The following is a 14,702-nucleotide window of genomic DNA, read 5'->3' as shown; positions in this document are numbered from 1 at the left end:
TTTACTAAGATAAAATATTCTGAACAAGTATTTGCAGCTTAACCTAGATATTTTTACACATTTTCGCGAAGACAATGTAGAAATGTGGCCTCAAGAATTTTAACAAAGTTTGTTTTTAATTATTTCTATAATTTGACCAGTGTCCTAACTTATGACCACAGACGACCCAGTTTCAAATCTAGCCTCGATTTGTATAACATCTAGGGTACATCAACAAGGCTCCTTCTATTAGTTGACCTAATGGCCTAATTTTGACGCTACATGTCCCAGTTTCATACTCCATGTATATTTAATTTCCTATAAAGACAAATAATTTGACCAGGTTTCATAAAGATCAATTAAAAATATGCCTCTATAGTGTTAACATTTACTCAGGTTTTCTTTTATTTGACATAGTGTCACAGTGTTTAACCCAGACAATCAAGTGTCGAACTCGTCCATATCTTTATTAAGTCAAACATCCTGAACAAGTTTCATTAATATTGGGCCAAACCTGTGTCCTCTACAGTTTTGACAGTTAAGCGGTTGACCACGGACGACGAGCATTTGGATATCACAATAGCTTACATTGAACACTTTCTGCTCAGTTAAGGTAAAATTTGTTTTGCAATTTCAGACGTACTGATAATTGAGCCACGCCATGAGAAAACCAACATAGTGTGCGTTTACCAGTCTGCGCATTCGCGCAGTCTGGACAGGATCCATACTGTTCGCTTTCAAAGCCTATTGCAATTAGAGAAACTGTTTAAGCGACCAGCATGGATCCTGACCAGACTGCGCGGATGCGCAAGCTGGTCTGGATCCATGCTGGTCGCAAACGCACTACGTTGGTTTTCTTGCATGGTGCGGCTCATATCTTCTATCGACAGTATAGTCTACTGAAAAATTAACGAAACCGAAGTGTCTAATCTAGCACGCATTTAGAGACGTTTGAAGTTTGGGTCAACCTTATGAATTATGAGTAAGTTGCATCCTTTGAAGGAATGTTGACGATCGATATTCGGGCAGATAATTATTCCTAATCATTACTGGAATGGTATTTTGTACAGTTTTAACAGTTAACTGCATAACAAACTTGTAACTAAGAACGGTTATAAGTCAACCTGTAAATACCTGACTGACAAATGATATGATACAGCGTGTGTTCGGGTTTAACGTATTTTTCAACAATTTTTCAATCATATAAACGACGGTGTCTACTTGTAGCACTGAGCGAAATGACCAACTTTATAGTGCTGCCTCACTGAAATAGCACGCATTAGTCACATTATACCGACACCGGCCTGACCAGTTCTTGCACTATCCCCTTATTGCTTAGCGCCAAGCGAGGAAGCTACCATTTTTTCGTCTTTGGTGAGATGCCGCCGCGGATCGAACCCACGACCTTCCGCACTCGAAGCGGGCGCCACAAGGCTACCGAGGCGGTAATGATATAATACAAATTTGACAATAGTACCTAGGGTAACTTTGTAAGTACAGAAGTTTCGTCAATTAGAAGCCAATTTTTAACTGGAAGTTTCCATGTACAAAAGAAGTTCTTGCCTTTACACAGTTTTCAAGTTTTTTCTTCATTATTCCCGTCTGTCTCGTACGCTCCAATTCATTAGTCATTAATTATTTACTGTTTATGAATCCCGATCTTGATGTACCTCGCCTGTCGAGAAGGTGGCACTTCGTCCCACGGTTAGAAGTGTTCAAATCGTGCTGCATATTTTGTAAAACGTCGACTTCACTACTATTGTCTTAGTGCAGTCGCTAAATGCGTAAACCACCGACTTTAGAATAATTTAAAACGCAATTTAAAATGTTTTTGAGAATGTGATATCTCAGTATCGAAAAGAGTCACCCTGTTACATTGTATATTAGTCTGCATTCAAAACAACATTCTTAACTTCACAGTAAATAACTTCAACAATGCACGCTTAAAAGTTGAAGTTAACATATTGCTGACATACATTCCTTCGATATGGAAAACATGCTGCAGGGTCGCTGGAAGGCGTAGGATTTATGCATTTGCCTGTGACCTTGGGGGATTATGCTGAACATTTGTGTTTACTTTCATAGAATTCTTTGAATCTAATACAATGAGCTAACTTCATAATGTTCATAGGTATAGCGAATACTACATGTAGCTCCTTTGGGACATGTATGTGGTTGCATCAAAACGTCTTTGCACGACCATTTGCATAGCTTAGGTCATAGATAATCAGCAAAAGTTAAAGTAGACTCCCAGGGAAAGTGGAATGTACGCAAAGTGAATCCTATGGAAAATGGATTGCAAAGAAAATGGATTACAAGCGATGTTAATCAATCACAAGAAATATGGATTGCAAGGAAAGTGAATCCCAAAGAAAATTAATTGCAAGAAAAGTAACTCCTAAGGAAAATGAATTGCAAGTAATGAAAATCCCAGGGAAATTGGATTGCAAGCAATGTGAATTCCAAGGAAAATGGATTGCCAGGAAAGTGAATCCAAAGGAAACTGGATTACCAGGAAAATGAATCCCAAGGAATATGGATTGCAAGGAAAGTGAATCCCAAGGAAAAAATAATTGCAAGGAAAGTGAATCCAAAGGAAACTGAACTGCACAGAAAGTGAATCCCAAGGAAACTGGATTGCACAGAAAGTGAATCCCAAGGAAAAAATAATTGCAAGAAAAGTGAATCCAAAGGAAACTGAACTGCACAGAAAGTGAATCCCAAGGAAACTGGATTGCACAGAAAGTGAATCCCAAGGAAAAAATAATTGCAAGAAAAGTGAATCCAAAGGAAACTGAATTGCACAGAAAGTGAATCCAAAGGAAACTGAATTGCACAGAAAGTGAATCCAAAGGAAACTGAATTGCAAGGAAAGAGAATCCCAAGAAAAAAAATTGCAAGAAAAGTGAATCCCAAGGAAACTGAACTGCACAGAAAGTGAATCCCCAAGGAATATGGATTGCAAGGAAAGAGAATCCCAAGAAAAAATAATTGCAAGAAAAGTGAATCCCAAGGAAACTGGATTGCACAGAAAGTGAATCCAAAGGAAACTGAATTGCACAGAAAGTGAATCCAAAGGAAAATAATTGCACAGAAAGTGAATCCAAAGAAAACTGAATTGCACAGAAAGTGAATCCCAAGGAAACTGGATTGCAAGGAAAGAGAATCCCAAGAAAAAACAATTGCAAGAAATGTGAATCCAAAGGAAAATAGACTGCAAGCAATGAGAATCTCGGGGAAAATGGATTGCAAGCAATGTGAATCTCAAGGAAAAATGGATTATTCCTAAGAAAAATGGATTGCAAGGAGTGAATCCCAAGGAAATTGGATTGCAAAGAAAGTGAATCCCAAGGAAACTGGATTGTAAGGAAAGTGAATCCCAAGGAAACTGGATTGCAAGGAAAGTGAATCCAAAGGAAACTGTATTGCAAGGAAAGTGAATCCCAAGAAAAAAATAACTGCAAGCTTAAGGAAAGCGAATCAAAAGGAAGGTTTGTTTTTGGCCATGATGAAGCTCTGAAAAAGCAAGAACAAATGGACTATAAATCAAGATACATCCAGCCTTAACAAATATCTATTTTTATTTTTGAAAATATAAAGAAGTAACAGAACTATATAATAACCTATAAATGTCAAACATTTAAAAGCAAACATCAGTAAACACTTGAAATGGTTATAACAGTTTGTAAATCCAATTTTTCAGCAAACTGGAACCAAAGTGACAATAGACAAATCATGAAAGCTTTTAAAAAACACCACATGAAATTATCAGTTACCCTGACATCAATCATGTGATATTAAACATTTATTTTGTGATGATTGGTGAATATCCAAGATTATGGACTTGACCAAGGTAATATATACAGAGACTGACAGACCAAGGTGAAAAGCACCTTGTCAGGGCCATAGACTTGTATATTCAAACATTTTATAATTTCGTTTAAATTTTGTGCATATAGAGCTGTTATTATATATGAATACAAATATAAATAAGCAATATAAAAATATAATAAATTCCATTGTATGTTTAAACTATAATGTAGGAATCTATAACGACTTAAGAAACTAGTTGTGTGTCAACAGGACACCGGTGTTTCCACTTCTTGTCACATCAGTCAAAATATTTTACTTGCTGACAATTGTGTTACTCATTGACAATGCAAACCTAGAAAACTTTCATAAATCTTATATAAGTCTGGGGTGTGAGTCAACATTTGGGGGTATAGGTACTACCAAACATTACCATGAACCACAAGATAAATTTATTTATTTATTTATTTGGGTTTTACGGCGCACCAACACAGTATTGGTTATATGGCGCCAAACAGGACTACAAATTCTGGTTTAATTCACATCTCATTTACATCGAAATAAAAACATGAGGTATGGAACACAAGATAAAAGAAACTGAAAATGTAAATACTAAAAACAAATTGTTTTTAGGGGTTAGGGAGAGGGGAGAGATGGTGGGGCGAACAAGGGAGGGACTGGTATATTCAAAACAATGCACCAGGTGAACAAGGGGAGGGAGGGGAGAGATGGTGGGGTGGAAATACACTGCACCAGGTGCACAACTTCATATGAGCCGTGCCATGAGAAAACCAACATAGTGGGTGTGCGAACAGCATGGATCCAGACCAGCCTGTGCATCCACGCAGTCTGGTCAGGATCCATGCTGTTCGCTTTTAAAGCCTACTGCAATTAGAGAAACCAGAGCGAACAGCATTGATCCTGACCAGACTGCGCGGATGCGCAGGCTGGTCTGGATCCATGCTGGTCGCAAACCCACTATGTTGATTTTCCCATGGCGCGGCTCATATGCTTTATACATAACATCCTCTAATATTTCATGAGGCAATGTCAAATTTTTTTTTTCAAATATATGCAACACAAACTTTAACACCATTTATCCATAGTTTTGATTAGACACGAGCCATAACTTTTGTTTTGTTGGGTTTAACCGACACAAGAGAAATACTTTGGTTTGACTAGGTGAAACCCCTCAATACCAAGTTGCATAACTTCACATGCTTAAAAGTATTTCTACAAAACTTCATTATTCCATGTCAAATGCTTTTTGAGATACATGTGACACAAACTTTTAGGCCCTTCACTGCATCTTATACTGATTCAAAGGTCAAAACATTGACCTTGCTAAGTAATCCAAAGTTCATAACATGCTGAATAACAAACCTATGATCTTTCATGACTCTAGGTAAAACACTTTTTGAGATATGTGTGACACAAACTTTAAGGACATTCATACATATTTTTTGACTGTTAAGAGCCTTAACTCTGGTTTGAGTGAAATCCCAAACAAAAATCCTAGCTATCCAACTTCACATGCTGAATAACAAGCCTATAATGTTTGATGATTCTAGGTTAATTACCTTTTCAGGTATGTACAACACAAATTCAGACAAACTGACGGATGTACAGACAAGGGTAAGTCTAAATTCCACAAAATCAAAAAATCTAAGGGAGCTCAAAAACAGTTTACTGACAATAAACCCATATATAGCAACTACTAATTTTGATTTGTTTCAGACAATAAAAGAAGATAATGGCCAGAATACAACAATGTAATGCAATACTTAACCAAATTATGTTTAGAATATTAAAAATACAAATTCTCTGTACATGAAAATAAGATTTTTTTCCCCCTGAGGTATAGTTACTCAATATCACAGTTTGACAGATCTGTATAAGAGTACATGCATTTGCTTACAAGAATATAACTTTTTGATACAAGTATCACTTTCTATAGACCTCCCTGTAACGATAATGAGATAAGTGGAATTTTACAAGTCATAACATGAACCAGTTTATGGCTATACAACCTCAAACATCAGTTTGACAATACTGTAAAAAGCAGAAATTTTCGTGAGGGTTTAATTTTTGCTATATTCCTGAGGCCCTTCATCTCCTGAAATTTAATCCTTGCATAAATATTCACCATTATTATAATTCAAATTCAAGTATGATACCACTTTTAAATATTAAACCTCGCGAACATACTCAAAATTTAAAATTCTCGCAATTTTGACCCAGCGAAAATATTTGCTTTTACAGTACATAGCCCATGCACTTTATGCTGTAGAAAATGAGCGATAAAGGTATCAAAGTATATTTCAGGATAAAATCTTGCAAACAATCATGTAAGCATCAGTTGTAAAAACACGTGTTTTCAGTTTAGTGTCTGGCTTAAAAGTACCCAGATCTTTCCCTGTGAACACTTCAGTGACTTGGTAGCCTCTTGAATCAGTCATTCCAATATCACCAGCTGCAGACGATATTGCTGACCCACTCCCAAAGGCATTTGTGTTGAAGAAAACTATGGCTAAACTTCCCTTTGGCATAATAGGTTTTACCCACAGCTGAAGTCCTTTGAACTAAAACACACAAGTTATAACATCTGTGAGGTAAAATAACAATTTTTAAGAGCTATAAGGAAACATCAAGCTTGGTTGTATTAATGATGAACTGTAAAAATGGGCATAACTGAGGAAATCATTACATTGATTTTAAATTCTTAATATGAGCAAATTTAAACAGCAAATGACATGCAGCAAAATATACTAGCATTTGATTCAATGGTGCTCCAAATATACATTTAGTAATCAAAACCCTTTTCCAGTAATTTCTCAAAATATTGCTAACTTTTTAACGCAGAAAAGACTTGAGACAAACAATTACAAGTTGCTTACCTCCCATACTTTGGTTGCCATGGCACCCAGAGGATCTTGGTCTACACTTAGTATATACTTGTTCAATAACAATTGCTTGGCTTCTTCAGGAATATCTCTTAGATCATTGGACATCAAGAGTGGAGCTGAAAACATGGCCCACATAGCCATTTGAGCTCTCTGCTGGTAATGGCTCATACCAATACCTCCAACTATCAACTGAAACGAGGACAATATAACTGATGCTAAAAACATGGCCCATATTGCTATTTGAGCTCTTTGTTGGTAATGGCTCATACCAATTCCTCCAACTAGCAGCTGAAAAGAGGACAATATAAGTGATGCTGAAAACATGGCCCATATAGCTATTTGAGCTCTCTGCTGGCAATGGTTTATACCTATTCCATCAACTAGCAGCTGAAAACAGGAGGACATTATGAATGGAACAGAAAACAGAAAACATCTGTTCTACCAACAGATGGACAGACCGGCCAAATGATGTGACTGACGTAAGCGAAGCAATATACCAAGGGGGACATAAACATAAAGTAACTGCAATCACCATTAGATATCTTCTCTAGTTCATTTTTAACAGCCATTTGTTAAAAAAATCTTTTTTTGTGGCATTAAATATTCATACTGTGTTTACTTATGATACATTTATAAAAAGTAGTACATTATATTGTTTGAACACACACATATATATGGAATCAGTCAATGGCAAAAAAAGTGCCGGTTCACCTTGATTACATACATCAGTAAAAAGTCTTCAAAATACGACATGTTTTTCAACCATCTGAAAAAAAAATTCTTTTGGAAAGACCTACTTGAGTTACTGTAGAGCACTGTTAATTTACATGAACTTTATTTTGCAAATGTTTGCTGGTTTTTTTTTTTTCAATGTGTGAAATACAGTGAAACTTGATTATGAAGTTTACCCTTGGGAGAGGCAACAAGAGTTGTCACAGGAGAAAGCATGCTCGGCTATTTCAATTCTGGACAGTGAAATTTGGCACATCTGTGGAAGCTGGAGCTGTCACTGGGGTGTTTAATGACTACAATGTGGATAAAGATACTGGACAATAGTTTACTTCTTTGTCAAAATGTATTTAGTAATAACAGAGATAGAGGCAAAGTGTATCAAAACATAAAGAAAGTATAAAAGGGACAAAATTCATCACAAATTTCTGCAGGTGTACTGGGTTATGTGTCAGATCATGTGGCTAATAATGTGGAACAAATATTTTTAGTTTGAATCTAATCTACTTAGTTACAGCTGAGATAGAGCAACAGTGCATCCCAAATGAAGGCTGAAATTCTATGTAAAAAGGGGGTATAGTTCATAATTCATACAATATTGGTGCGAAAATCATGGCCCTTATGCCTTATGATGTGGGTGATGATGAAGAATAACAGTTACTATTTTAAGTTCGAATCCGTCGAATAATTAAAGAGATACAGAGAAAATGCATCAAAACTTTAACCAAGGTGTGGATGCAGAAAGACAATGATGCAGGGTCATGGAGGATAGCTCTCCATATATTTTGTATTAAAGTGGTCATCATTAGAATGTTGTCTTTATCCACAGGTTAAAATAAACTGTATAAAAATATGGATGCAAAGACAGCAGTCATTAGAGTCAGGTTTTCTTTGTTCAGAGGTGGTTTTTAGCACAAGTTTGGCTGAGTCTGTGACACTGTGATGTTGTTACAAAGTAAAACAGGAAATGAATCAGGATATAACATGTATAAACTGATATAAACTTGTCATTTCTTTTGGGAAAACTTTGAATTTGCAACACATGAACCTCGCTAATATTTACCAAAAAAAAAAAAAAAAAGTTCTCGCAAATAAAGATTGTTTGTGAGTCAATTTGCTGATTGTACAATAAAAGTGTCATACAATATAGCCAATGATAGATGCATTCAACGCTTAAATTTGTTAATCTTAAAAGAAACTTGTAGAGAAAACACTATGGTGACTACCTGATCTGGATCGAAGAATCCACCTGGACCAGAATATTTCATGAACAGTTCATTGTTTTTTCCATAGAAGCCTACAATACCCATCACATTTTTGAAATCATCCATGACATCCCAGTCATTCCTCCATATATTGCAGTACTGGCGCACTGGACCATAATCTGACTATATTAATAATTAAACAGGTAATAATAAATAATAATATACAATTATTGCCTTTTATTAAGGTTAATATCAGGATGTATCAACCTGAGAAATGTATACTAGCCCAGGGATGGCTCTTGATATTTTTTAGCTGTCGCCAAGACTTTCACCATTTGGCAAAAGTTGGAGCAAAAGAGGAGCCACTGGAGCCAACATTGGTGCCAAAGGAAAATGACTAAGCCAAGAACATGGTCCTATGTTGATATCACTTTTCGAAGGTTAACAAATTCTCATATTTATCCAATCAAAAGGCAAAAAGAGTTTATCATCAAATTCAACAACTTGCAGGTTATTTATTAAAAAAGTTATCAAACAGACAAGGGACACCCTTAACAAAAAGTGTGTTTCTAAACAAAATGCTAAAACAATAAAGAAATTAAACTAGAATTGTGTTCACAGGACACAGATGCCCCACCTACTGTGCCATCCTCTATATAGCAAAAACTATCAAAAGCCATAACTGCAGTAAAAATATTCCCAGAAAAAATTCCATTGTTTATGGTCATCTGCACATTAATTCATGTTCATCTGTGAAAGTTTGAAGCAAATCAGGCTAATAGTGAAGGAGGAGTTGGACACACAAGATTTCGGGACGTACGGACAGCAGCAATGCAATATGCCCTCTACATAAATGTGGAGGCTTAAAAAGCTAAATAAAACATAGGGGGGCCTCTGCGGCCAAGTTGTTCAAGTCTCTGGCTTCAAATCACTTGCCCCTCATTGCTGTCACTTTGAAACCTTGCTTGGGTTGTAAAATTGATTCATTTGAGGAAGCCATCAAGCTGGCTTATGAAAATTGGTGGTTCTACCCAGGTGCTTGGTGGTGCCTGCAATCGTGCCATGAGGGGCATCAGGTATCGTTCTTCACCAATAAAAGCTGAAAAGTCTCCCTTACCACCTATACATATGTGATTGTCTGTATGACATAAAACCCTACAAAAACGTATGAATACAAACGGATAAGTTCTGCTGTAGTTCTCCATAAGGCCATTCACAGGAGAACAGGATGGGACGGCCTGTCTGGTTCAGGTACATTGACATTGCAGGATATCCTATATGGAAAATTGAAGAAATAGAAAATAACTGTTAGGAGTATAACTATTCTAAGTGGACACAATTAAAAGCTTGTGGCAAGGAACAGTTTTTAACCTTTAGCCTGCTGGCGGCAAATGATTTTGCCTTTGCAACCAGTTGCACTGTTTGCTATTCAGTCAGTAAATTTTCAGCGAACACCCCTTCGAATAATAAATGGTACTGCCCAAATTGAATGATGAACCAGTCCATTTTAGAAATTTAGCAGGGTAAAGGTTAAACCAACAAAATAAATTAAGCACAGATTTAAGCAGTAGACAATATATGACAGCCAGTTACAACATTCATTCACATTTCAGACACTCAAATAGATGTACTAATTTATTCCTTTAATATTCAAACTAAGGTGCCTAAGTACTCAAACTCAGGTATCCAAGTCCCAAAACTCAGGTGCTCAAGTACTAAAACAACTCAAATGCCCACATACTGAACTCAGACTTCCACATACTTGAACTCAGATGCTCAAATACTCAAATACTCAAATATAGATATCTAAGTATTAGTGTAATTTATACTGATTTATTGCAGCTTGACTGTGGTTAAAGCTTGAAGCTTATTTGAGCCACACTAGCGTGCTTCCCGGAAAAACCAGTACTGGTGTCATATCAGAAGGTGCGGTTGTGACCTCACTGGGGTTCAAAACCATAACACCTGGGTTTAGCATCCCATACCTTAACCACTAAACCACTGCTCCTCTATATCTAAGTATCAACTGAACTCAGATGTCAAAAACTCCAACTCAGTCACTCATGTATACAAAGTCAGTTAAGGCGCGATTAATATGGAGATTAAAGAATACCATATTTATTATCATGAGCGTCAGAGTGGCAGGTATCAAATTTCAGCAAGTCAATGCCCCACTCAGCAAATGTCTGTGCATCCAGTTGTAGGTAGAATTCACTTCCTGGATACCCACCACAGGTCTTTGTTCCAAAATCTTCATATATTCCTAACTTCAAGCCCCTAGAATGTACCTATATGTAACAACCAAATTGTAAAAGGCTGTTAATGTTTTATATACCAATATATGTATGGCAATACATCATTACATATATTTGAAAGACAGCACTTTCTGTGTTGAGAAATTCAGCAGTTTCAGAGCAGATGCTTGTTAAACAATAGCTTTAAATTTAGCCCTCTGCCTATGTTCAAAACGTTTTTCATTCAGTTGTTTCAGTGGATGCAATATACAGTTACTCTTGTTGCATATCATTGGAAAACATCTCTGGCAAAAATATAGCACATAATCTTGACCAATGAAAGCATGAAGGTATTAAATTAAATATTAAATAATATCCAGTAAAAAAAATTAATACTGAATAAAAGATAATCATGACTTACATAATCTGCTAAAAATTTCATTCCACGAGGAAAACGTTTAGGATCAGGCTGAAGTCTGCGGTTTTTATCCCTCTCTGTGGCCAGCCAACAATCGTCTATACAAACATACTCATAACCTGCATCCTTGTACCCATCTTTTGCCATATGGTCAGCCATCTGCATGATAAGTTTCTCACTGAAAAGAAATATCTGACTCTAAAGACCCCTTAACATTTGTTTCAAATTTTGTTGTAAATGTAGTATAAGAAATAAAAAATCAATTTAAAATGGACAATATTATAAGTTACATTTCTGACTAAGAAAAGCACATTTGTGCCGCCGCACCATGAGAAAACCAACATAGTGCGTGTGTTACCAGCATGGATCCGCGCAGTCTGGTCAGGATCCATGCTGTTCGCTGATGGTTTCTCTAATTGCAATAGGCTTTGAAAGTGAACAGCATGGACCCTGACCAGACTGCGCGGATGTGCAGGCTGGTCTGGATCCATGCTGGTCGCAAACGCACTATGTTGGTTTTCTCATGGTGTGGCTCATTTATTGCAAATAAAAGCATTTCTTTTGTGCTTCCAAGCAGCTAGAGATGAATTGTATACAACTCAGTCACGAGGTCATGCATTCAAACTCTCCTAAACTGATGATGTCTATATGTGTACTGGATAACACTGGACAAGTATTATTGTTCAGAATTGTATTGAGCACTTCTACTGTCAATGCATTTTTGTTTTTTCAAAGAAAGCTAGTGATTATATCAGTATGAAAGTATAGACCTGGCATAGACCTGGCACACAGACATGATAGCTCTACCTATTCTTCAAATAGTTGAGCTAAAACAAAAGGTCATGCTTAATAACGATATTAAAATTTTGGACAGCAAACAGTTTATGATATTAAAAGCAAACTTGAAACACTAGGACTAAAACAAATCTATATAAATATGCAATTTGAGCTCACCTTATACAGAAGTCTGGGTCTGAGACACAGTCAATATTGCATCCAAACCTTATCCAAGACAGCCAGCCCATGGGTGGTGTCCTAGCCAAACCATTGTCCAGGCATAAACCACAGGCAAACAATGCAGCAAATAGGAGTATCCAATTTAACAGCATACTAAAACTGAAATAAGAAAATTCTCAAGGTTTTGAATAACACAGAAAATATATCCTTTTTAAGACTTAGGTATTGGCTAAGGAACAAGGATCTGATCAAAGACTGGACTTAAGGAAAGTTTGTACAACTAACTAGGCTAATACTATGCCCCGGTGTGTTCTGATCAGCATTAACTCATGCTCCACTTAAGAGACTTGTCAAATGGGTGTAGAATCAAATTGCCATTCAAACCAGTTTTCATTTACATGATACTCCAAACAATCAGTGACAAAGTTCTATATAGAACTATATGTCATTGACATGAATATTTGCTGCAAGAATTAAGAAATTCCAACATACCTACACCACTCGAAAAAATCTTTTAATGTCCTTCAGTATAGTATCCAAAAGCAAATTATAAGGCTTCCTTACAGGCCATATTTGGTATCTGCTATTTTTAATTGTGATTCCCAATCTGACAGTTGCTACAATATAAAACTTCTTCAATATATGAGACTGAAAACTATGGTGCAGCTACTTCCAAAAGACAAGGGTCTCACTTAAACTGAACCTGTTTCAAGTGGGGATGGTATGTTAGGATTTCCTAATTCTTGTAAACAGCTTGTCATGCTAAAAAACCTATTTGCCTACAGATACTGTATTGTGGGGACTGCCAAAGGAAGACGAATTCCTGACTTATATTTGTGACCTATTGGAATGTGTAGGAAGTTCAAGCACATGCATGCATATTTCAAGCATTATCCATATTGTTGATTCTGTTTTAAACTCTATTCTATATCTCACTTGAAGCTGACACAATTACTGTACTAAATCTACAACTTAAAAATTCTGATCACTTCTCGGTGAATAATGAATCAATCCCGAGTCAATCAAGGCCAAAGATTGACATCGCGAAAACATGTTGCAATGAATTCGCTCCACTTTACAGATAATGGACGCGGTAAAAATCCTATGAGATTATGTAATAGGTGATATGAAGAAAACAATTAAATTACGTACCCAGATAACCGAACATTAGTCATAGCACTAACAACTCCTACTTAGGTTTGTTTATCTTTTGTTATACCAGTGTCACGTGATAGTCATGTGAATGCAGGGGCGTACAGATATGACACTACTGGTCATGTGCGTAGTGGTTCTCAACCTTGAGATTAGAATGGCAATATATCATGCCTTGGTCCCAACATTTTTTTCACAAAAATCTTTATTTTGACAGAATAGAAACACTTTGGTGGGGGTCTAGCTGTTCATATATTATCCCTGTTTTTCGTATCCTTTTTTTGCCTTAAAGTTGTCAAATGATAGATCTACAATGAATGTTTGTTATTTTCTAGACAGGTGTTGGACAAAACGGACACATTGGACCATAATTGGTACTTTGTATGTTATGAGATAAAACGCTCAAACTAGAGTCAACAAGAGTTTTCTATTTTTTAGACCAATTTAGTCTACCTAGTTTTTACCATAGTTAGGCCTACCTAGTTTCAGGCTGAAGTAGATCTCATCAAGACATTCGATCTGGTCAAGTATTAAGAAAATTACTCACCATTAGGTAGAAACAAGAAAATATCAGTTAAAATCTGATTTAAAAAAAACAACAAAAAAACTTGTTTTTACCATATAAATGAAATGCCAGTCTAATTCAAGCAATGGATACTGTGCCCAAACACACAATTGATAGCACATACACAAGTATATATTGCATAGCTGTGCTAAAAAAAACTATGATTTTTTATCTTTTTTTGCTCTGTAGAGCTATTTTCCTTATTTTCTTTGCAATTTTTTTGCTAAAATCACATTAGAGATCTATGACTGACATGTATGTAGCATTTTCATAATGAAGTAACAATTACATGACAAAATTTTTCATGGAAACTTAGATCATACACCACTTGTATAATTTGGGGTCTCATTTTTTTAGCTGATTTTGCAGTTTCTGTGTTTGACTGAAATTATTTTTCTTGCATCAAACATGACCCCTACTTTTCTTTTGATTTTTCTTTAGCACTAACAATATTCTTCAAGAAAATGTAGGTTACAGATATTTAAAATGGGTCCTGGTGTGTGCTGCGACCATTGGAAATAGGTCAATTTTATATAGAATAAAGAACAAAAACTATTTTAGTGTGTTATAACCTAGCTATTTATGACAAATGGAATAGAAACTAGAAAATGCTTTTGTAAAAAAGCGCATGTCTCCCCCAATGCAAAGTCCTATAGGCAAGAAGTCAATAGGGGTCAGGAGCGAAAGTCAAAGAGACACTGATGGTTGGCTGCAATAGGGATCATCTACTTGGCATGTCCAGTCATC

General features: G+C 36.2%; 1 protein-coding gene across 2 annotated transcripts; it reads right to left on the bottom strand.

The window, feature by feature from the left end:
* Positions 1–3,542: 3,542 nt before the first annotated feature.
* LOC123557150 (alpha-galactosidase A-like) lies at positions 3,543–13,494 on the bottom strand. 2 transcript variants are annotated; one of them, XM_045348440.2, is made up of 8 exons: positions 13,391–13,494; positions 12,236–12,397; positions 11,285–11,459; positions 10,743–10,917; positions 9,809–9,903; positions 8,651–8,812; positions 6,687–6,884; positions 3,543–6,371 (listed from the first exon to the last, which is right to left on the bottom strand). In XM_045348440.2, exons 1-8 carry the CDS (start codon positions 13,411–13,413, stop codon positions 6,111–6,113), a joined length of 1,251 nt encoding a protein of 416 aa, XP_045204375.2. In that variant the 5' UTR covers positions 13,414–13,494; the 3' UTR covers positions 3,543–6,110. The 2 variants fall into 2 exon arrangements, with proteins under 2 accessions (XP_045204375.2, XP_053399399.1); XM_053543424.1 differs by lacking the exon at positions 13,391–13,494 and adding an exon at positions 13,228–13,327.
* Positions 13,495–14,702: the final 1,208 nt, after the last annotated feature.

Source organism: Mercenaria mercenaria, chromosome 5 (genome assembly GCF_021730395.1).
Source record: "Mercenaria mercenaria strain notata chromosome 5, MADL_Memer_1, whole genome shotgun sequence".
Lineage (NCBI taxonomy): Eukaryota > Metazoa > Mollusca > Bivalvia > Venerida > Veneridae > Mercenaria > Mercenaria mercenaria.
The sequence above is the reverse complement of the archived record's forward strand: the minus strand, read 5'-3'. Positions and strand labels throughout refer to the sequence as shown.

What these genes read in the sequence shown, in the direction of transcription:
- LOC123557150 (XM_045348440.2), bottom strand. Translation starts at nt 13,413, where the DNA reads ATGACTAATGTTCGGTTATCTGG. An exon ending in ACTAATGTTCGGTTATCTGG is followed by an intron (nt 12,398 to 13,390) that starts GTACGTAATTTA and finishes TTCTTATTTCAG; the next exon opens with TTTTAGTATGCTGTTAAATT. An exon ending in TGGCAACCAAAGTATGGGAG is followed by an intron (nt 6,372 to 6,686) that starts GTAAGCAACTTG and finishes TGTGTGTTTTAG; the next exon opens with TTCAAAGGACTTCAGCTGTG.